Raw genomic sequence first — 24,151 nt, 5'->3', positions numbered from 1 at the left:
TGGCCGTGACTGAGGCAGGAATGGTTGGCAGCATCTTCAAACTGCTTAAAAGAAACTCAGGGACCCACCAGAGCTGTGCATCCACTCGCCACCAGTTCCTGCTCCCAACACACACAGTGCCCTCCTGGCTCCCAACCCACCACACCACTGGGGTTCATGTTTCCTTGTCACCCAGCAGGTTTCATTTTCGGATCTGCCTCTGGTTGTGAAGACCGAAGCCTGGAAGGCTCAGTCGGTTAAGCATCAGACTCTTGGTTTCGCTCAGGTCATGATCTCGTGGTTCGTGAGTTCAAGCCCCACATCAGGCTCTGTGCTGATGGTGTGGAGCCTGCTTGGGATTCTGTCTCTCTCCCTCTCTCTCTCTGCCCCTCGTTCTCTCTCTCTCTCTCTCTCCCTCCGTCTCTCTCAAAATACATAAACTTAAAAAAAAAAAAAAAGACTGAGGTAATACCCACAGTTTTCATGCTGTGTCCACACGCTCATTAGCAAGCTGCTCTCAAAGGAAATTTGTGAGTACGTTGCTTCTTTCCTCCATGTGTGTCCAGAACCACCATAGGCCTGGAGGCTCCCCCAGGACAGGGATAGTGTTTTCCCCTTCAGTCTAGAACCTGTCTGAGGACAGATGTGGTATCTTCGCATGGCACGCAGTGCAGTGTGCCACATCTGAAGGGATTTGGGTAAATGTAGTCTATAGGCCAGCCTGCAGCAGGATTTCACAACCTGTCCCAGCCTTCCTCCTCCTCTCAGTCTTTCCAAGGTTTTCCAAGGATCCCGCACCCTGTCTTCACTCCTATCACTCCCTCAGCAGGTTGCTTTGACAATCTGAGCTAAATTCAATTGGGTACGCCTGACATGCTCTGCCCATTAGGCCCAGCCCAGAAATCTGCCTCAGTAAATAGCTAGTAGAATCCTGAGCTTCTGACAGGGTCCCTGTCCCTTCTGAGTACAACCTCAGTTCTCTGTGCCTCCTGCTCCATTTGCAACCATCCCCAGGTCCCAAAGTGGGAAGCCCCAGCTCAGACGGTCTTGGGGCCTGGGGCCCCTGCCTGGGCTGCCCTGTGACTTAGCACTATCACAGGCACTAGAAAATGGACTCGGATAGTCTCCACTGGCCAGAGCTGCCTCCTGGCCCCAACTCCCCTAGCCTGTGCTCAAGTGGGGGCTAAACCACGCAGGGCTTAGACCTCCTCTCTCATCCATCACCTTCTGGCTTTCACACCCCACTCTTGAAGACATGGTCTATGAAGAATTGGCAATCTCTGCAGTCAGACAGGAGTCCCAACCCAGAAAGGAGAAGGCAGTAGGTTCCCAGCTGGTGAGCATGAAGCGCAAACAGTGCAGAAACAAAGAACCAGAGGAGAAGAGGTGAGACATCCAGGGATGGTCACCAACCTGGCTCAGCCCCATGGACAGGGTCCAGGTATGAAAAGCTGTGTCTCAGGGGCTGGATGGGCCTCTGAGCCTGGAGAGGCACAAATGCAGGAGAACTTTCAGGAAACACCAGTCATGGATGCACAGAGAGCAAGAGTGGAGAGGTGTTTTAGCAGCACATCCAGGAAGCTAAAAACCCTGGTTGGAGGTACCAGGGGCTGTGATTTAATGATTTAAAAGAAATACATATTTGGTCATTCAGGTGACCAAAATATACTTCTCAGATATATTTGGTCTTCATCCACAGTTCCTGAAAACACTTCAGAGCCATAAAGATAAAATGGGTGTCTTATTATTAATGAAGGTGACTTTTGGACCCCACTCATGGGTGGGAGCTGGTTGCCAGGAGGACCAACCATGTGATTAGAGAGTTGGAACTTTCAGTCCCATCCCTCCCAACCTCTGGGAAGGGAAGAGGAGTTGGCAGTTGAATCAGTCAATGGCCAATGACTTAGTCAATCATGATAACAATGAAGCCTCCATTAAAAACTCAAGTTTTTTGGTCTCTTTTTTCAGAGAGATCCTATGTTTAGGGAACCAGAATGCTTCCATATGCCACTGAACAGGGCCCCATGCTTCACAAGGACAGAAAGTTCCTTTGTTCAGGACCTCGCCCTATGTATCTCTTTATCCAGCTATTGATTCATATCCTTTATCAAATCTTTTAATAAACTCGTAAATGTTAGTAAGTGTTTTTCTGAGTTCTGTAAGCTGCTCTAGCAAATTAATCAAACCTAAGGAGAAGGTCACTGGAACTTCCAATCTGTAGCTTGTTGGTCAGAAGCACAGGAGACAGCCTGGGGCTTGTGACTGGCATCTAAAGCAGAAGGTGGAGGCACACTACTTGTAGGACTGAATCCTTAATTTGTGGAATCTGATACTGTCTCTGGGTAGATGGTATCAGAATTGAGTTGATGTTGGGGGGGGGCACCCCCTGTTGAGATTGGGTCTAAAAGAAGTTTTAGAGGAACTCTAAAAGAGGGGCTCAATACACAACAAAGTGCAGCCCAGCCCTGAGGTTTGTTGGAGAAGCTCCAAGCAGATCCTTGACTCAAAGTATCTCCTTCACCAGCTACGTACAGTTCATCCATTAGTGTTCTACACCTGTAGAGAAAGCCGTGGTCCTCCTCAGAATCCAGAAGTGCTTGGAGTCCTTCTTGTCTATGTGGATGTGATACTGTGATTTCTAATTACAAATATATGTGTGTATATATGTATATTTGGTCATTGTCCCTGATTCTGGCACAGAGGTCCTTTTGGGAACTCCTTGGCATTTCCTAAGTGATAAGAACCATAAATGTGTCTTTTGTTGTGCTAATGGAAATCACCTAAGGATTGGATCTGGTCGCTATTGGAGCCAACCTTGCAATTAGAAGGTTGTAGAACTTTCAGCCCCACCACCTCCACGGCTGGTGAATGAGTTCAGTTGCCAATGAAGTCTCCATAAAAACCCAAAGGACAGGGATTGGAGAGCTTCCAGGTTGGATAATAACCAGTAATCTAGTAAATAAAATATTTCTCTGAGTTCTGTAAGCCACTCTACCAAATTAATCAAACCCAAGGAGGGGGTCATAAGAACATTCCGCCTAGAGACTGGACTTGAGATTGGCATCGGAAGGGGAAGGGAAGGTCTTGCAGGACTAAGCCCTTAACCCAGTGCTGTCTCTGGATAGACAGTGTCAGAACTGAGTTGAACTGTAGGACACCCAGCTGGTGTCAGAGAATTGCTTGGTGGTGTGGGGGGAAAACCCACATACACACATTGGAAATTGGTGCTAGAACCCTTAGATTGCACGACTAGACTGGAGAATTCAGATGGAGGACAAGGGGGGATCAAGAGGTGATGGAGACAGGCTCAGTGATACTGAAGGAGATTATCAGAGGACACGCCCACCAGTTGACCCATGAGCTAAACCTAGACAATTAGAGGCTCCTCACCCCCTCTACCATCCTTGGAATGTAAGTTCTGCTTGCCGTCCTTGCTCCCAAAGACTGCTCCAGGCATAGTCTTGAGCTAGTGACATGGCATTGAGACTATCTGGATGGTATCCATGACTGAACCCAGTTATGATCTCTATACAAACTTTTGAGATTTGGTGGATGGGTGCAGATATCTACTTATCTTGCTGTTGCCCCAGACAAGCCTCATAGGTAAGTTCCCTGCTTACTAAACCGGCTGCCTACCAGTCTGGAGTGCCCTGCCTCTTTCTTTGCTCTCTCCCTGCCTTCCTTGAAAGGGAGCTGGTTTCAGATTTCACCTGGAAAGCTCTTAAAGAGGTTACAAACTTACGAGTGATCACTGCACTAAACCCAAACGTTCTGCCCATAAGCACTATCTGAGAAAGGGATGGATTCTCCTGGGAAGTAACATCTCTCATCAGGGAAGCATCCAGCCAACATTGGCCTAAGTAAGATGCCTCGGGAAGAAATTCCAGCATCAGAAGCACAGTGGACCAGGAATCCATTCAAGTCTCTTCCACTCCTGAGAGTTTAAAAGATGTGCCACCCTGTAATTTGTCCCTTTTTGGACATGGATTCACTATGTGACTTCAGTCAGTAACTCTCTTTCCCCAGCTCTCAGTACCCAGTAGTAGTTCCAATCAGAGTTCTGCCCAGATTGGCCATTTCCTGACTCACCAAGCCAGCCAAGAGCCTCCCCCCTTCACACACACACACAAGGTAGTCCCACTGTGTCTAAGAGAACTCAGCCCAGAATCCCCAGGGCCTCACTGGGAGGAAGTATTTCCAAACGGATAGTCCCCCAGTGCATCCTGGGAGGTGGAGCTGACCCAGAGGGAAGGTCAGGAATTCTACTGACCAGGAAGAAAGAACCCTGCAGCATATATTTAGCTCCCTAAAAATAACGGGAAGCCAGAGATGAGAGCTGGAAATTGTCTGCTAGGACTGGGAAAGCACTGGAAAGGCTGGGGGAGGGGCAGGAAGGACAATGGAGGAAAGGAAGAGGGTCTGACAGGTCCCGGTGGGCAGGGGAGGGAAATGTCTGTCCCCCTTCCCTTGTGATCTGTGACCCAGATGACTCAGATATTCCAGATCCAGAGATGGGGGCTGGGTGGTGAGGGAGGGCTGCCAAGGAGATTGGGGGAGCCATAACCAAGGCTGCCCAGGAAGCTTGGGGAGACATCAGGTTTCTAGTGGAAAACCAGTCCCAGGAGGTGACTGTGCCTCCCTCCAGAGCAGGAGGGGACCCAGGGGACAGGCAAAGCTGGTGTGAAACAAGGCTGACTTGAGCCCAGCAGGTGTGGCCAGGATTCCCTCCCGTCCCCTTCCCACCTCTTCCATGCCAGTTCCTTTCCCCAGCACCCTAAGCTCTAGCCAGGGAGGGCCTGGCCTGGTTGCTGATAGCTGGACTATGAAACACCACTTGGGTCAGAAAGGTAAGTTCTCAGACCAGACACTAGCCTGATGCAAAGACCCAGTGCGCACTTACCCCTGTGGGCTGCTTCTTGGTGTCCAGCAGGGGAGCATTGAAGCTCGCAGACAGACTGGGGGTGGCAAGGACCTCCCGGAGTGGGATGTTGGCTTCCCCCAAGAACCTAAATGGAGAGAAAAGTAGAATGTAAAGAATTAGCCTAATGTGCCTGACTCTTCTCCCAACAGACCACCCCCACCCCCACCCCACCCCTGACCCTACCACCTTACCCCACAAACACCCTGCAGGCAAAGCTGATCTGCCTAGAACACCACAGTCCCTTAGGACCCCTTAATGCTCCCTAGCACCCTGCCCCCAGCCACCCCATGTACCATCCGAGGAGGGCCAGGCCCCTCTCCCTGCACACAGATGAGAGACACCTTCTCCCGAGGTCAACTTTGACCCCTTTCTGCCTCTCCCCAGAGGCCTCGCCCCATCACCCCTGTCTGCCTGGACACTCCCATATAAGGGCTGTCTTGCCCATCACACCTCAACAATCCACCAGACCCGTGTCTCCTGAAAGCCATCACACCTGCGTTGCTCTGAAGGTGCAGTAGCCCCTCTAACCTCCATCTACACTGGCCATCTATATCGCTTTCCCAGGCCTCGGCCAGCAATGATCATAAATGAAAAACAGTCTTTCCTGTCTTCAGAGACAGGGAGAAAAACAAATTGGGCCAGGGTGGACATGTCCCACTCCCAAGAGAGGCCCAGGACTGTCACACCACATACACCTAAGGCAGCACCTCTGACTGAGGGGTGGGAGTCCCATAAATGTATGGGCTCTTGGAAAGAGTAGATGATTGAGTGACAATCAGTTAAGGGATCCTTCAAAGAGTGCCAAGGAAAATGTGTGTGTTCCCTAAGCTAAGAAATGGGCAAACTGCATTCTGCATCTCTGTAGCGGTGGCCGGAAATCAGGAACAGCAAGTGGCCCGTGTCTATCAGAACTGTCGCCTGATGTCGCATCAGACTTCTGTGTGCTTCCTGCATATTGCTGTCAGGGTGTGAACAACGAAAAGCCACAGGAGTGCTCTCATCATTTGCTTCTTAATTTTTTTTCCCTGATGAATAAACAGCACACCTATTATTTGGGGCCTTCCTTCTTTTCTAGTGTCTGTAACAACTGATTAGAATATAGGTTTTTATGAATACAGGTTTTATGAAGCTTTATTGAGATAAAATTTCTATCTTGACCTAAATAGCTGATTTTTAAAACTGGTTGCTCACACAGGAAGCCATCAAAATCCTAAAGGAGAACACAGGCAGCAACCTCTTTGACTTTGGCCACAGCAACTTCTTACTAGACACGTCTCCAAAGGCAAGGGAAACGAGCAAACATGAACTATTGGGACTTCAAGATAAAAAGCTTCTGCACAGCAAGGGAAATAATCAACAAAACTAAAAGGCAGCCTATGGAATGAAAGAAGCTATTTGCAAACAACATATCTGATAAAGGGTTAGTATCCAAAATCTATAAAGAACTTACCAAACTCAACACCCAAAATACAAATAACCCAGTTAGGAAATGGGCAGAAGATATGAATAAACATTTTCCCAAAGAAGACATCCAGATGGCTAACAGACACATGAAAAGATGCTCAGCATCACTCAGCATCAGGGAAACACAAATCAAAACCACGATGAGATGCCACCTCACACCTGTCAGAATGGCTAAAATTAACAACACAAGAAACATCAAATGTTGGCAAAGACGCAGAGAAAGGGGAACCCTCTTGCACTGCTGGTGGGAATGCAAACCGGTGCAGCCACTCTAGAGAACAGTATGGAGGCTGCTATGATCCAGTAGAACTACCCTATGATCCAGTAATTGCACTATTAGGTATCTACCCATAATACAGATTTACCCAAAAATACAGATTCAGAGAGGTACCTACGCCCCAACATTTATAGCAGCATTATCAACAATAGCCAAACTATGGAGAGAGCCCAAATGTCCATCCACTGTTGAATGGATAAAGAAGATGTGATATATATATTACATAATATATATTATATACATCACATACATATACTATATATATAATATATTATATATATACACACATACATATATATATACATATATATAATGGAATATTACTCAGCCATCAAAAATCATGAAATTTTGCCATTTGCAATGACAAAAGGAGCTAGAATGTGTTATGCTAAGCAAAATAAAGTCAATCAGAGAAAACAAATACCATATGATTTCACTCATATGTGGAATTTAAGAAACAAAGCAGATGCACATATGGGAAAGGGGGCTATGGGAAAGAAAAGAGAGGGAAACAAACCACTAGAGACTCTTAACAATAGAGAACAAATTGACGGGTGATGGAGGGACGTGGGTGAGAGATGGGCTAGATGGGTGATGGGTACTAAGAAGGGCACTTGTGATGAGCACTGGGTGTTGTATGTAAGTGACGAATCGCTGAATTCTACTGCTGAAACCAATATTCCACTGTATATTAATTAAAATTTAAATTTACAAAATAAAATAAAATATTCATAAAAAGACAAAAAACTGCTCACAATGAGATACTACCTCACATTCATTAGGATGGCCACTGTCGAAAAAAAAAAAGCAAACAACAAAGGTAGGTGAGGATGCAGAGAAACTGGAATCCTTGTGTCTTGTTGGTGGGAATGAAAAAAAGGGAAAGGAAAAATGGATCAAACCACAGAATCCAGCAAGTCCATTTCTGGGTTATCTATTCAAAGAATTGAAATCAGGAAGTCAAAGAGATATTTGTATACCCATGTTCATAACAGCATTATTCACAATCGCCAAAAAATGAAAGCAACCCAAGTACCTATCAACAGATGAATAAACAGATGAATGAATAAATAAAATGCAATAAAAATTAAAATAAAATTAATTAATTAAAAGCATGCATACAATTAAATATTATTAAGCCTTAAAAAAGGAAAGGAATTCTGGGGGCGCCTGGGTGGCTCAGTCGGTTAAGTGTCCAACTTCGGCTCAGGTCTGATCTCACCATTCGTGAATTCGAGCCCCACATCGGGCTCTCAGCTCAGAGCCTGGAGCCTGCTTCGGATTCTGTGTCTTCCTCTCTCTCTGACCCTCCCCCACTCCCACTCTGTGTCTGTCTCTCTCAAAAATACATAAACATTAAAAAAATTACAAACAAAAAAGGAAAGAAATTCTGGCACCTGCGACAACATGGATGAACCTTGGAGACATTATACTAAGTGAAATAAGCCAGATACAAAAAGATATATACGGTATGATTCCATTTACATGAAGTTCCTAGAATAAGCAAGTTTTTGAAGAAAGAAAATAAAATAGAGGTTACCAGGAGGGTAGAGGGAATGGGGAGTTATTATTTAGTGGGTACAGCTTCAGTTTGGGGTGATGAAAAAGTTCTGGACACAGATGGTGGTGATGGTCGCACAACAGTGTGAATGTGCTTAATGCCACTGAGCTGTGCACTTAAAATAGTTAAAATGGTAAGTTTTGTTATGTATATTTTACCACGATAAAAGTAATTAATTACTAATTAATTAACTGCCACTTACATAAGTTTCTAGACAATAAAATCACTTGAGCTCCATTATTCTTGGGACCAGTGGACTGTCGGTCACCTTACAGGTTCCTTCGCCAGCAAGGCAATAACCTGATTTGTGCGGAATTTTGTAATATTTTTCTGACATTTCTTTAAAGAAAGGGCTAAAGAGAGAGACGTTCACTACTATTCATTCCTCGTGAGGCCAGGAGTCACATTTTCTAGAATTTGGACTGGTGTGTGTTATATTCTTTTGCAGCATGGAGCAGGCTTGTACCACAGCGTAAGCAGGGGCTCCTGGAGTGTCTCCATCCTATAGGGCCAGCATGGGGAAGGCACTGGTCACCAGTGTGTTGACTGAAGTGTCCTCAGTGTCACCAGGTAGAACCCAAGACCTGCTCTTTACTGCTCGCCTGCTTGTACCCTATGACCTTTGTCCCACATTTTTCTATAAGCTCTTCTTTCCAGCTTGTCTCTTAACTCAGGAAAAAGACCCCACTGGCATAGCATCCCATGATGGAAACCAAAACTACCCCTCAAACAATAATGACCGCCCTGATGAAGAGTTCCAGTAGCCCAGACTACCCAGACCAGGTCGAGTTTAACTCTCCACTTACACTGCGCGGATGAACCATGGAGTGAGCCATGGAGTGACTAACAGTTACCTTTACCTCATTATAATACTAAAATCTCTGCCTGAGGAGGAGCACAAACCTCATTTACATAACATACAATGTAAGTACAGGCATATTTCCTTAAGGTGCATAACTGTCCTCATGCCCTGTCTAAAGATTTTAAATAGAAGGAACCCATTGACCCCTTGCTAGGGAAGTCATGGCTTTGGAAGTTATTCCCCATGATCTTTATTTGCTGCAAAGAAAGTTTCCTTTGTGCAACAACTCTACCAGCTGCAATTTCTATATGTGACTCACTGAGGAGCAAACTCATGTTAGTTAGTTGGGTTACATCTGGACCCAGACAATGTCAAAAAAGACAAGACAGTCGGTGTAAAAGACCTGTGAATCCATGGCATCAGAGTCACACTTCCCCCCGGGGAAGCAGAGCAGACAGACTGGCTTCAGCAGGTGGATGGCAGAGCCTGCCCTAGAACTCAGGTCCCCACATCCCTGAGGGGTCACCTGGGAAAGGGAAAGGCAGAGCGGACAGTGGGAGCGGAGGGGGTGGCAGGCTTGGTGGTGCAGACATGCTGCTGGAAGGGAGCCCTGGAGCCTGCTGCAAGAGCAAGGCCTGGCCTCCAAGGTCTCCCTTTCTGGCACCAGGCCAGCCAAACCTCCGCCCCACGGAGAATTCCCGGAAGTGGGGCAGGAACAATGGGAGGAAATGCAGAGGGAAGTGCCGGCCCCACCCCTGCCAGCCCAGGCACCTCCGGAGGCAGGGAGACCTGGGCCAGGAGGGACTGCTTGTTATTTCCTCCCTTAATATCTTTCTGGACCTTGAAATGCCCCCACCTCCCACCCCTGTCATAGGCCTTGGAACCAGTCCTTTGGAGGAACTGGGTGGCTTCACAAGCCCCCACTCCTCTAGGAGGAGAGGCTGGAGGCAGCACAGCCAGCTGCCTGTCCCCACCCCTAAGGAGCAGGCTGCCCCAGAGTGGGCAGCACAGAACTGCTCTGGGAGGCCAGCCTGGGGAGGTCGGACTTCCTGGGGAGGTAGGCTGGGTCTCAGGCTTGATCATAGGAAAGCCTTATGGCCACTCTTCATTCATTCTTCCATAGAGTTGGAGGAGAGGTGGCTTTATTCAGGAGGCCTAGGGGAAGAGGGCCCAGACCCTCAGGGAGACCCACCACATCCAGAGGTCAAGACTGAGGCACAGACTCTAGGGCCCAGAGGCCTACACGAAACCAGCGATGCCAGGTGCTCAGGAGCACTGGCACTGGCACTGATACCAACCAGTGGCCACTTGTGGCAGACAGGATTCAGCAGAGGTCATATGAGGCAAGGAGGGGCCTGGGGGTCCTGCACCAGCTGCCTGAGAGCCAGCTCTGAGTGTGTGCAGAAACTGGCAGATGGGAAGGAATACCCACCCCCCCACGTCCCCATCTCCCCCCGCCCCCCCGCCCCCTGCAGCCTACTAATAGAAACAGGTCTCTGTTTTCCTCCCCAGACCTGGCCATCCCTCTTGGCAGTGCTATGTTCTGGAGCCATTGGAATGTGGGGGCAGGAGAAATGCGAGGGCTGAAATCACTGCTGCCATCCCACAGACTGAAAGAGAAGTCAGGAATTGGCACGGGGGAGGAGGGAGAGGTCCAGGCAGTTTACACATTGACAGGGCACACATTTTTCCTCCAAGGAAAAGGAACTAGTTCCCAGACTCATCACCCAGTGAGGCTACTATCCTATCAGAGATGGGAGAAGAACTACAGGGTAATGGCCTCCAAATCTGAGCCCTAAGTGGGAGGCTATAAATTAAAGTGGCCAAGTGAGTTTATTCTAATGAAACACAGAGAAATCTAAATAATTTCATTTAAAAACCTCAGGCCTTTTTCTGTGGACGCTAAATTTAGGGGCACATTTTGATGAGGCACAGGATATTTGCAGGGTCTAAACGTGTCTCTTAAAAGACTTCGGGAGGAGGGTGGCACCTGGGTGGATTAGTCAGTTGAATATCTGACTCTTTGAGACAGGGTTGTGGGATCAAGATCCACATTGGGCTCCATGCTAAGTGTGGACCTGCTTGAGATTCTCTCTCTCTCCTTCTGCCCCTCTCCCCTGCTCGCTTGCTCACTCTCTCTAAAATAAAATAAAGAGGGGTGCCTGGGTGGCTCAGTCGGTTGGGCGGCCGACTTCGGCTGGGGTCATGATTTCGCGGTCCGTGGGTTCGAGCCCCGTGTCGGGCTCTGTGCTGACAGCTCGGAGCCTGGAGCCTGTTTCGGATTCTGTGTCTCCCTCTCTCTGACCCTCCCCTGTTCATGCTCTGTCTCTCTCTGTCTCAAAAATAAATAAACGTTAAAAAAAATTAAAATAAAATAAAGAAAAAATATATTTAAAAAAATGAGACTTCAAAGGGGGGAAAAGAGCAGTAAATATGCAATGGAAAAATCAGACACCACCTTGACAAGTGATCAAAATGAACATCTCCAATGAGGGACATCTTGTGCTTCTAGAACCTGAGACAGATCAACACACCCACAAAGTACTCTGGCCAGAAATTAGTAACAAATCTAACCATGAGAAAAACATGAGACAAACTTCAAATGAAGAACATTCAATTAACAAAAAACTGGTGTATTATATTATTCAAAAATGTAAGTTGTTGTAAAAGACGAAGGCTGTGGGAAATGTTCCAGATTAAAGAAGGCTGGTGACCCTAGAGGAGAAAGCAGGAAAAGACCTCTCTGACCTCAGCCGTAGCAATTTCTTACTTGACACATCCCCAAAGGCAAGGGAATTAAAAGCAAAAATGAACTATTGGAACCTCATGAAGATAAAAAGCTTCTGCACTACAAAGGAAACAATCAACAAAACTAAAAGGCAACTGACGGAATGGGAAAAGATATTTGCAAATGACATATCGGACAAAGGGCTAGTATCCAAAATCTATAAAGAGCTCACCAAACTCCACACACAAAAAACAAATAATCCAGTGAAGAAATGGGCAGGAAACATGAATAGACACTTCTCTAAAGAAGACATCCGGATGGCCAACAGGCAGATGAAAAGATGCTCAACATCGCCCCTCATCAGGGAAATACAAATCAAAACCACACTCAGATATCACCTCACGCCAGTCAGAGTGGCCAAAATGAACAAATCAGGAGACTATAGATGCTGGAGAGAATGTGGAGAAACGGGAACCCTCTTGCACTGTTGGTGGGAATGCAAACTGGTGCAGCCACTCTGGAAAACAGTGTGGAGGTTCCTCAAAAATTTAAAAATAGACCTACCCTATGACCCAGCAATAGCACTGCTAGGAATTTACCCAAGGGATACAGGAGTACTGATGCATAGGGGCACTTGTGCCCCAATGTTTATAGCAGCACTCTCAACAATAGCCAAATTATGGAAAGAACCTAAATGTCCATCAACTGATAAATGGATAAAGAAATTGTGGTTTATATACACAATGGAGTACTACGTGGCAATGAGAAAGAATGAAATATGGCCCTTTGTGGCAACATGGATGGAACTGGAGAGTGTGATGCTAAGTGAAATAAGCCACACAGAGAAAGACAGATACCATATGGTTTCACTCTTATGTGGATCCTGAGAAACTTAACAGAAACCCACGGGGGAGGGGAAGGAAAAAAAAAAAAAGAGGTTAGAGTGGAAGAGAGCCAAAGCATAAGAGACTCTTAAAAACTGAGAACAAACTGAGGGTTGATGGGGGGTGGGAGGGAGGAGAGGGTGGGTGATGGGTATTGAGGAGGGCACCTTTGGGGATGAGCACTGGGTGTTGTATGGAAACCAATTTGACAATAAACTTCATATATTGAAAAATAAATACATAAAATAAAAATATATAATATAATAAAATAAAATCTTTAAAAAAATTAAAAAATAAAAATAAATAAATTAAATACATTTAAAAAAAAAAGAAGGCTGGTGAAATACAACAACTAAATTCAATATGAGAGTCTAGACTGGATCCCATACTGAGAAAGAGGGGGAGGGGGACTTGCTATAAAAGGCATTATTTGGTCAATTGATAGGACAGAAGATGAACGGTGAATTAGATGAAGTATGGCAGCCGTGTTAAGTTTACTGAAGTTGGTAACTACAGTGTGATTATGTAAAAGAATATCCCTATTCTTAATCCCTATTTTTAAATTCTTAAAAATATATTTTACACATTTCTTAGGAAATATACCCTGAAGTATTTAGGGATAGAGGACCATGATGAATGTAACTTACCCTCAAATGAGAGACAGAGAAAAAGGAAGGAAGAAAACGAGAAAGAGGGAGAGGAGAGAGACTATTATAAAGCAAATGGAGTAGAATGTTAATCAGTGATATTGATATTTTTTTAAGTTTATTTATTTTGAGAGAGAGTGTGTGTGCACAAGCAGGGGAGGGGCAGAGAGAGAGGGAGAGAGAGAATCCAAAGCAGGCTCCTCGATGTCAGCTCAGAGCCTGATACGGGGCTCAATCCCATGAATGGTGAGATCATGACCTAAGCCGAAATTAAGAGTGGGACACTTAACTGAGCCACCCAGGCCCCCTTCTTTGTTCTATTTTTGCAACTTTTTTGTAAGTTCAAAATTGTTTCTTAAAAAAACTCCAGAAGTGTTTCCATATGTCAGTTTCTCATTTTTTTATCTTTTAAACTAAGAAAAGGACATGTCAACTAAAAATACATACATGACAACTCAAATCCGCTCATCACTGACTCAGCTGCACCTTCCTCTCACCAGATTCAATGAATCAGGCGTGACAGGGAAGTCAGACTCCCTGTTCTGGCAGGATGCACACAAACACGCACACACGAACACACTCCGGGGAGATTGAAGATCCCTGTGAGGAGACAGCCGTGATCTGTGCCCCCTCCAGCCCTCAGCCATTCGTGTCTGGCAATGAGGAGCAGGAAATGAGGGACAGCCGGACATTCCCACCCCTGGCCTCTGGCAGCCTTCCCCCCGGTATCTGATTCCCCAGGGACTGCCCAAAGGTGACTAAATAGTTTTCCACTTCAATCCAGAAAAAAACAAAAAAACAACAAAAAAAGAAAAACTATTCTGAAACTCAGGGATGTCCTGGAATTCCTTGGAATATAAGGGAACGGTCAACACTTCCGAGTATGCTGAAAACAATGAGGTGGTGAACTGTAAATATTCCTGCCTCCCAAATAAATATTCCAGAAAGGGGGAGGCCTGCAAACAGCCTGCTGAAACCCAGAGGCTGAACTTAGGCTTACTTTCCCCAACTTCTAGCAACAGCAAACCGCCACTCTGCCTCTTTAAATGTCTTAGTGCACACGCACACATCTGGGTGAGTGTCTGTTCCTAGGTGGGAATGACATTTGTCAGCAGGGAGAAAATACCCTCCACACATAACACAGATGGAGAGTTAATATTCCCGATAGGACCCCAAACACACAAACTGCTATGAATTAGTAAGAAAAAAGCAAGCAATTCAAAATATAACGATAGGAAATTGACAGAAGAAGAAGTACAAATGGACAATAAAATACATGAAAAGATGCCCAACTTCACAAGTAGTCAAGAAAATAGTTTAGGGGCACCTGGCTGGTTCAGTCAATAGAAAGCATGTGACTCTTGATCTTGATATAGGGCTTGTGAGTTCGACTCCCCCAATGGGTATAGAGATTATTTTAAAATAAAATCTTAAACACACACACACACACACACACACACACACAGAGTTTATAAGATACTTTTCTCCCCCTACCATGGCACTAAGCAAAAATAGAAATTGACAGGCACCTTTTTTTACACTGTTGGTAGACATAATTAGAACACTTTTTTGAAAAGTAATTTGGCAGAATTTATGAAAATGTTATATGTTCATATCCTTTGATCCAGTAATCCCACTTTTAAGGATCTATTTTAAAGAAAAAAATAATCTAAGGACATAAAGCAATTTGGATAAAGATATCCACTGAAGGGGCAGGAAAGAAATGAGAAAGAAACCAAATCCCAGCCAGTAAGGATACGGTGGGATAAATTATGGGGTGCCCACCCTGTGAAATACCACACAACCATTTAAAATGGGGCTGGTCAATACATACTGACCTGGGAAAGGGTCCATAATGAATTGACAAAAAGCAGGGTGTAGACCAGTATGTATGGCATGATTTCATTTTTGTTTAAGAACATGCATACACACGTATGTAAACTGATGTTTGCACAGGCTTAGGAAAAGCGGAGGAAGACATGCGCCAAATTGTCAACAACAGACACACTGGAGGGAAGGGAAGCAGCAGATGGGGGGGAAGTCTGGGAAAACTTGCACCTCTTCCTTTATAGCTTTTTAAGAATGGAGGTTACTTTTGCTTATAAAAAAAACACTTGAAATTTTTATATTCTTGTGAGTTTTCATAAATTAAGGAATGTGTGTGCACGTATGTGTGAGGCATGTTGGTGCACACTCTGTGTCCACGAGGAGCGTGTGGGTGGTACGTTCAGTCGGTGTGGTCTGTGTATGTGTGTTTGCACGGACCCAACAGTCCCCTCACGCTACGCACCTTCCAATGTGCCAAGCACGCAGTAGGGCATCTGACACCCACACACTATCTCATTCAAGCTTCGCGACAACCACGCAGTGTAGGTACTATTGTGGCCATTATCCTGATGAGGAAGCAGGTTCAGAGAAATCCAGGTCGCAGACAGTGTCAGGATGAGGCTCACTACTGACAGGGGGTCCCTGAGAGAAGGCTTTGAGCCTCATTGTCATGCCACCACCCCTCCCCTGCTCGGCTCTGTGGACACAGCTGGGGACCTGAGACCCCCTGCTCCCTCAGGGAAGAAATCCCTCCACCACATCAACGCACTCCCTGTAGGGGCCACAGGCACCATCCGGCCAGACCCCCTCCCCCAGCAGCCACGCCATCCCCTGTGCATTCTTGTGCTGGGCTCCTCTTGTTAAGGACTGAGACTTTTGTTCAGCTCCTCCCCGGAAATGCCCACATTCCCCAATACGTTAGCCCATTGTCCCAGGAGGCCCAGGACACCCCCCCACACACAAACCCTGAGGGCACCAAGGCCTACTCTGGGCTCAGAGGCTGCCCTGAAAGCAATAGTCACAGAGGTCAGGTAGACCACTATTCCCAAAATATCTCCTCAAAGCCTATAGTGGCGCCTGCTGCTCACCATTAACATTCTTTTGCTGGTCTACAGAGTCTGGCAGGGGCGCCTGGGTGGCTCAGGCAGTTAAGCCTGCGACTTCAGCTCAGGGTGTGATCTCTCAGTTCACGAGTTCAAGCCTACGTCGGGCTCTGTGCTGACAGCTCAGAGCCTGGAGCCTGCTTCAGATTCTGTGTCGCCCTCTCTCTCTCTGCCCCTCCCCTGCTTGGGCTCTGTCTCTCTTTCTCTCTCAAAAATAAATAAACATTAAAAAAAATTTTTTTAAACAGAGTCTGGCATAGACAGCACCATTCCCCAGGCTCCTAAGAGGAGCAAAACATTAAGCCATGGGCTGCCACCAACACTTTAGTATGAATTAGTCTTTTTTCAAATCATCACTGGCTGAGAGCAGGCTTTGATGGGAAAGGGTTGAGCCAGTGAGAACGGAAGGAACTGGGGCAGCAGGAGAGCAGCACAAGAAAGACACGGAAAAGAGGATGTGCCAAAAGGAACTGCCATGTATGGAGCAGCCTCTTCATAGCACTTCCCTCAGATGAGCTTGTGCGTTTGATTTGACACCCCTCGAAGAGGAAGAAACAGAGAGGCTCAGGGAGCTTTGCTGAGACTAGACCCCTGTTCTTCTGCTGGACCACAATGTCAAACCCTGTGTAAGGGTGGGAAGAGGAGCAACCAAAAGAGGAAGGAGGAGAAGGAGCAGGCATTCAAGAAAGTTCCCAAATTGCCTCGTGGGCCCCCAGCCAGATATGGACACCATGACTGATGACCCAGATCACGGGCAGGGGAGGGCAGGCAACGCTCTGCGTGGGGCTGAGTGGGGCTCAATGCCCCACTTTACGGAGTCACCGGGTCCCTAAGAGGTACCAAGTAGACCACACTATTGCATAGAAAATGCTATCCTAAACACTAAACGAAGGCTTTTTCATACGCAGTTAAGTGCCTCTGAACTAGTCCTTGGTGTAGAGTTAGGGGTCCTTCTATGCTGCTTGATTAAAGGGAGGCAGGGTGCATAGTCACCCTGAGAAAGAGTTGCCAGACCAAATACAGGATTCCCTGTTAAGCTGACATTTCAGATAAACAGTGAACAATTTTTTATTATAAGTAGATCCCATGCAGGGCGCCTAGGTGGCTCAGCCAGTTAAGCGTCTGACTCTTGATTTCAGCTCAGGTCATGATCTCACGGTTGTGGGATCGAGTCCCACATCGGGCTTGGTGCTGAGCATGGAGCCAGCTTAGGATGTTCTCTCTCCCTCCCTCTCCCCCTCCCCCACTCACATGCTCCTTCTCTCTGTCTCTCTCTCAAATAAATAAATAAATAAATAAATAAATAAATAAATAAATAAATCCCATGCGATATTTGGGACAAACTTAACTGGGTGTCCCGAATGTTTCTTTGTTGAATCCGGCCACCCTACCCCAGGGCTGGCTAGGCCTAAAACCAATGAGCTACTGTGGTCAAAGTGGAGAACGTTTTGACCCTGGTATTTTTTTTGACAGGCAGGTGTTCTGACCCCATGGAGACTTTTGCTTCCATGTGCATGTTTACCAAATGTTTAAATCAAAGATATACCTACATTAATTCATTTCCACTGAAAAGACATTCTCTGGAACAAATTAAATTAAGTCCATTGAATTTGTTGATGTACTTTCTATACAGTGCAATTAACTATTTCCTTTTCCTTCAATCTTTATTTCTATTTGACTGAAATTAGTGTCAATGGTAACAACTATTTTCTGTTTAAATTTCCCAAACTCAGATTTGGCTCAAAGACTTTTTTTTTCAATTCTTTGGTTCACATCAAGCTCTATCGAATATAGCTCCTTTCTATTTTGAGTTTTCTCTTACAGAATTACTTCTATTATGGCCCATTTTCCCAGGTCCATATTCTGAAGAATCCCCAGAATACCAACAGGATTCTTCATTCCCTTTTACATTCCCTTCGCGATTCTACCCATGTGTGGTTCTAGCCATAAGTATTTTGTGGTGACTATTTCCACCAATAATTACACACATACACTATTACAAGAATGACAGTTTATATTTCTTTCCTAGCTAATCCATGAAAAAATTGAGAGTAGTTTAGGGGCGCCTGGGTAGCTCAGTCAGGCATCCGACTTTGGCTCAGGTCATGGTCTCACGCCTCATGGGTTCGAGCCCCACGTCGGGCTCTGTGGTGACAGCTCAGAGCCTGGAACCTACTTTGGATTCTGTGTCTCCCTCTCTCTCTGCCCCTCCCTGCTCACACTCTGTCTCTCTCTCTCTTTCTGTCTCTCTCTCTCTCTGAAAAATAGATAAACATTAAAAAAAATTTTTTTTTTAATTCAGAGTACTTCCTTACAGAAGTGACAGTTCAACCTTGAGTGCACACTGGCCTCCCCTGAGCAGTTACAAGAACCGCTGAGGCCTGCACCCCACTCCAGAATTTGCTGTAGAGCCCAGACACTGATCTCTTTTACAGCTCCCACATCATGCTAATATGCAACCAGGGCAGGAACACTTTTGTAAAACTCTAGAGCTACACTGTCCAACACTGTAGCCACTATGAGCCCCACACCAATGGTGGGGGGGTGGGGGCTCTCTGCTGCAGCACAGAATGGGTTTTGGATCCTGTCTCCCTCTCTCTCTGCCCCTCCCCCACTCACACACACACACACACACACACACACACACACACACTCTCTCTCTCTCTCTCTCTCTCTCTCTCTCTCTCTCTCTAAGAAATAAATAAATAGAGGCACCTGGGTGGCTCAGTCAGTTGAGCATCCGACTTTGGCTCAGGTCATGATCTCACAGTTTGTGGGTTCAAGCCTCGCATCAGGCTCTGTGCTGATAGCTCAGAGCCTGGAGCCTGCTTTGGATTTTGTGTCTCCCTCTCTCTCTGCCCGTCCCCCATTTGTGCTCTGTGTCTCTGCCTCTCAAAAATGAATAAATGTTAAAAAACAAACTTTTTAAAATAAATAAACATTAAATTTAAATTGATTAAAAGTAAATAAAGTTTAAGGTTCAGTTCCTCAGTTATACCAGCCAACACAGAACATTTCCATCATCCCAGAAAGTTCTGTCAGGCAGCACCGGTCTGGACTGAGATGAATGGCTCTCACCCTGGGCTGCACAGTAGAAATACCTAATACCTGGGACTTTGTAACGACACCCACAAGGCACAGATATAGATAAAAGCTGTAGGTGATGCTATTGTGTTGATCAGATTAGGAACCTCTCGGCCTAACATCCCAGTGGTCAGAGCAGCCAGTCAGGGATCAGGGTCAACACCTCTGCAGCGTCCCTCTGAGAAGCCCAGAGCAAACAAGAAGTTGTTCAGTGCAGCCTGAGACAGGAGTCCAGGACCTCCAGCTGGGCTTTCAAGAGCGTCTCCTATCCATAGGAGTGGATAGGAGTGGATAGGAGTGGATAGGAGTCTCCTATCCATAGGAGTGGAGTTTCTCTTTCTCTGCATTTCAAACCTGGTTTTATCAACACAAAGTTGGCCCGGCCCCGTAGTTGGCTTTGGGGTCCCTCGGGCTCAAGGTGGGCGGGTGTTGAGTAGCCAAGAGGCTCCCAGCCTCCATTCCTGTCCTGAGGCATGGAGGCTCCCTGAGCTCCCACTCCAGGCCAGCAGACTAGTCAAGGCCACCCCAAACTGCCAACAGCCATGAGGGGAAACACAGCAGTACCAAATGCCCCTCCAACAGCTTCACCCTTAGGCACCTCACAGTCCGGCGAACTGCTATGGAGGCTGCATACCCCATTGGCTGCTATAAGGAAGCCAGAATTCTACTATTTCCACACATGACCATGTGGTTTGGGCAATCTCTGAAATTCTTCAGATGTGTACGAATATAAGTTTAAAGTTAAATTTAGTTTAATTCAAATTTAATTTTTAATTGCTACAGCTACAAAATTAAGACACGTTTGGAAAACTCAAAACCTACATGCAAGTATAAGAAGTTTCTAGCAAATTGGGAAGTTTTGAGAATTAGCAATTCTGCAAATTGATATTTGAGGAACTGATTTCTAGCCCTGGCCCTGCAGTAAACTCGTTCAGGGAGCCGGCTTCCCCCTAGGAGCTAGAAGACACACAGAGGGGCCAACGAGAAGGCCCCAGGGTGCTGTAGAGCCGGGCTGCCATGTGGGGCACTGGCCTCGTGCCACCCAACCTGGCCCTTGAATTGATAAAAAATATCTTCACATCCCCTGCTCTCAGGTCTCCTTCATGATCGCAGAAATCTCCCTACAGGGCCTGTAAAATGCTGAATATGATCACAAAAATGAAACATGCATTTCCTCCCGCGTGTCTTGCAGTAACCAGACCGTCCCACCTTTGCCTTACTAAGCTCTCTCAACTCCAGCATCATGAGGGAATGGAACTCTCCAGAAGGGTCCAGCACTGGCCGGGGCCTTCTAGGAACCTCTGATTCAGTGACTACGAGCATGCTGCAGATCTGCCTTCAAGAATAGCTCTGCCAGGGGCGCCTGGGTGGCTCAGTCAGTTGAGTGTCCAACTTCAGACTGTGATCATCAGACTGTAATCTCACAATTTGGGAGTTTGAGCCCCACGTCAGGCTCATGCTGTCAACATGGAGCCCGCTTCAGATCCTCTGTCCCCCTTTCTCTCCCCCGATTGTGTGCTCTCTCTCTCAAAAATAAGCATTTTTTTAATTTAAAAAAAGAATAGTTCTGCCATCACCAGCCTCTAAGAAAAGCACCCCATCTCTCAAAGCCACAGTCTCCCCCTGTAATGACTATCATTGTAACAGTAGTACCCAACTGATTAAAAAAAGATCTTGTATTATAAAGACTCAGCACAGGGCCAGACACTCAGCTCAGCCCTTGGTAAACATCAGCTGTTGTGCTTTTGCTATTATTATCCTCAGCCTAGTATCTGAGAATTCCTCCCAATCTGGTCCCGCGGCTCCCTCCTCACTGGACTGCATGTGTCATGTGACTGAGTCCCACCTGTGAGGCCTTGGCCCGACTGTCTGCCATACCCAAATGCTGGAATGCCCTCCCTTCTTCACCCCCCAAAGCCTTAGAGTCAGTCTGTGAGGCCCTCTTCCAGAAAGCCTTCCAGGACTGTCCTGTGCTCAGCGTTAACTCCCTCTGACACTTGCAGATCCACCATTCACACTTATTAGAGGCTGCATTTTCTCCACAGAATGTCTGTGTTGGGGTACATTAGCATGAACTGATTCCAGCCCCTGCCCCCCCCATGCAGATGGGGTAGAGGTCCCAATGAAAGTGCACCCACCCTCCCCGCACATACCATGCCCCGCACCCATGACCAGCAGAGCCACAGAGAGACTGTGGCAGTTGGGTTTTCTTCCAAGCTTCTTAAGATTTCAAACGTTCCAGGTGTTTTGCAGCCTGAGACCCTCGTTGGCCTTCCCTAGGCCTCTCAATCCTCCCTCCTTCCCTCTCTCTCCTCTCCCACCCCAGGGTAACACAACCAGGCCTCCCAGGCCTTAGACACTGGCTGACCCAGTTCCCAGACAAAGGCACCCCTGTGAGCAGATCACAAAACAGCAAGACGATGCTTCAGTAAATGGCACCAAGAGCAGGAACCCACTGCTGTCAGCACCTAACACAGCTGTACCCTGCCATGCCCGGCAGGGATGCTGAACCCTACCTTCACAGTCAAGGCTAAGGGGCCTCACAGGCTGCATCTCTCAGACCACCTGACCCCGCAGTGAGCAGAGCCATCAGTCTGCATGCTCAGTTGGTCTTGCCCGCCCCCCCTACACTACCACCAGCATATATAAGGCCTGGAGCTCAATAACAGGAGAAAGGACCCATTGCCCGCCTGTAAAGAGCCTGCTTTTGCCTCCACAACTTTGCTCCTCTACTGCCCCTGCCTGGAAACCCTCCACACCACATACATGAAACAAGAGAAAAGCCTGCCAAAGGGAGGTATGCAGTCACTACAAACCTTTACTATCTTTTGGCGTCTAAACCACAAAGCTCACCTCACGTCCCTCCTCTTCCGTGAAGCCTTCCTTGAGAACTCCCTGCTAGCTGCAGCTTCACTTTGCCAGTCCGTCTGCTGGGGTGTGTGCCAGTGCCCTCACCAGCCTGGACTGGGCGGGGAGAGGTGGCCGCACCCAGGCACCCCTAGGCTAGAGCAGGACACTGGGAGCCTTTTCCTCTCTGCTCCCTGGGGCACAGGCTGTCTGCACAAACATGTACACATCTGATTCGAGCCCATCTCCCTTCCCTGGAGCCTGCACAGCTCTCAGATTTTCCCCTGGCTGAGTTCTTGAGACTACAAGCAGGCCCCTCCCGACAGCTACCATTGGCCCAAGCCCACAAAAGGCAGGTCTTCAATAAATGCTAAATTGAAACACTAGCTGCAGATTCTGGAGTCTATGTCCACAACAAACCTACCTGTGCCTTCAGGGCACAGAGTCACCCTTGCCCACCTCACCTGTTCCTTCCCATTGTCTCATGGTCTTTGACCACCACATGAAGTTCAGAGCTCTGGTCCAAAGGGATGCCCTTGAGGTCCCACTCAAAGCCCTGGAAGAAAAAGAGGACAAAAACATCTTAACTGGTAGCCCCCTAAGAGAAGAGACTGTGTCTGGTTCACCCTGGTCCCCCCCACCACGACACTGAGCAGCCATCCATGAAAAATGCTGGTGGGTGGGTAGATGAATTAGTAAATGAATGAATACACGAACAGCAGGGTTCCAGAGCTTCAGAAGAGGCAGTGAAAACCACAGGCAGCAGAAGAGAGAAGGAGGTCAGGCTCCCATGGCCCCTTTCCCCCAACTCAATTCCACCAATCACCAGGAAGTCAAGCCAGGAGCACAGCTGGGGAAAATCAAGTGACCCTGCAGGGTCCTCAGAGACCAAGATCAATGTGCTCATGTGGAAACCGGGCCCCTCATGGGCAGCATGAATTAGTACCACACGGAGAACGCCCATCCGGAGGACCTGGGACTCTCTTCAGAGCAAAGGTACCCCTGTGCATCCCAACCCCATCCACAGAAGGCATCCAGAGCTTCCAAAGGACCACCAGGGGGCCATGTGCAGGGAGATGGTAGAGGTCCTGGTTTATCAGGGAGGACTGTGGGGAGGAGCTGGTGTTAGGGAGACGAGGCAGGCCAGAGAGCCCCTAAACTATCTGGCTGGTAGTTCTGTGTGGATGGCTAGAGCTGAGAGGAATAGAAACAAAAGACATTGCACTCCTCCCCGTGCCACACCCACATCAGAGGAGATGGTTCTATCTCCCTGGCAGGCCATGCCATCAACCCTCCTCCCAGGAGGCAAGCCGATTTAGATGACACACTGGACCAGCAGCCCCTCCCCTCCTCGACAATACCACTGAGAAAGTCACCTCCTGCACAAGTCCCTGGATTGTCACTGCAGAGATGGTGGCAGTGGAGCAAAAAAGAGGGAGAATGGAAACCTTATATACCTCATTCCATACGGGGTTCACACTGTTCTTGATGACTTTGGTTCTCTTCTTCACCCCTATGAGAGACACAAAGGGACAGTGGAGAGACAAATCTTTTTAATGCCTGGCTGGATATCATGTCTCCTTCTACATTGACTCTGTTGAGATGTCTTGTTTTGGTTGACATCTAGGAAGAAAACCCAACCAGATATATAGTTGTAAAAGAAAGTGTATTTTAATAAACTTTCAGATCATTGTGGATATCCTTCTTTGACACTACCCCCAAAATTCAACAAGTAGTATTTCTTGAAACAAGGTAGATGAACATTTTGTAGTCTATTACATTGAAATCCATTGTTCTGTCTTGTACTTTGAATGAATATCTTACCCATGCGTGATTCTGTAATATCTTGCCTTGGTTATTTGAAAGGTTTCTGCTCACTGAGTTATGTAGACCTTCCAAATATTGACACATTTTAGTATACAATACCAGAAAAATCACATTCATTAATATTACCATCAATCTCATCAAGAAGCTGAAAGATACAGGTTTTCTAAGATTCCAATTCTGGTTTGAAAGCTCAAATTTTA

At 46.9% G+C, this 24,151-nt stretch overlaps 1 protein-coding gene across 23 annotated transcripts in view; it reads right to left on the bottom strand.

Annotated features, from left to right (window-relative positions):
- The window catches only part of DYSF (dysferlin), a 224,963-nt gene that overhangs the window by 170,043 nt on the left and 30,769 nt on the right, over positions 1-24,151 (bottom strand). For all 23 annotated transcript variants that reach the window (XR_008289401.1, XM_053200742.1, XM_053200746.1 and 20 more), the window contains exons 2-4: positions 23,582-23,637; positions 22,589-22,680; positions 4,880-4,985 (exon numbers count right to left, since the gene is read on the bottom strand). Coding sequence is in view for 22 of the 23 variants with exons in the window: in XM_053200742.1 (XP_053056717.1) it covers positions 4,880-4,985; positions 22,589-22,680; positions 23,582-23,637 (254 nt within the window). In the remaining variant the exon portion in view is untranslated. The remainder of the gene's footprint in view (positions 1-4,879; positions 4,986-22,588; positions 22,681-23,581; positions 23,638-24,151) is intronic.

This window comes from Acinonyx jubatus, chromosome A3, assembly GCF_027475565.1.
Source record: "Acinonyx jubatus isolate Ajub_Pintada_27869175 chromosome A3, VMU_Ajub_asm_v1.0, whole genome shotgun sequence".
NCBI lineage: Eukaryota > Metazoa > Chordata > Mammalia > Carnivora > Felidae > Acinonyx > Acinonyx jubatus.
This window is presented reverse-complemented; position numbering and strand designations above follow the sequence as displayed.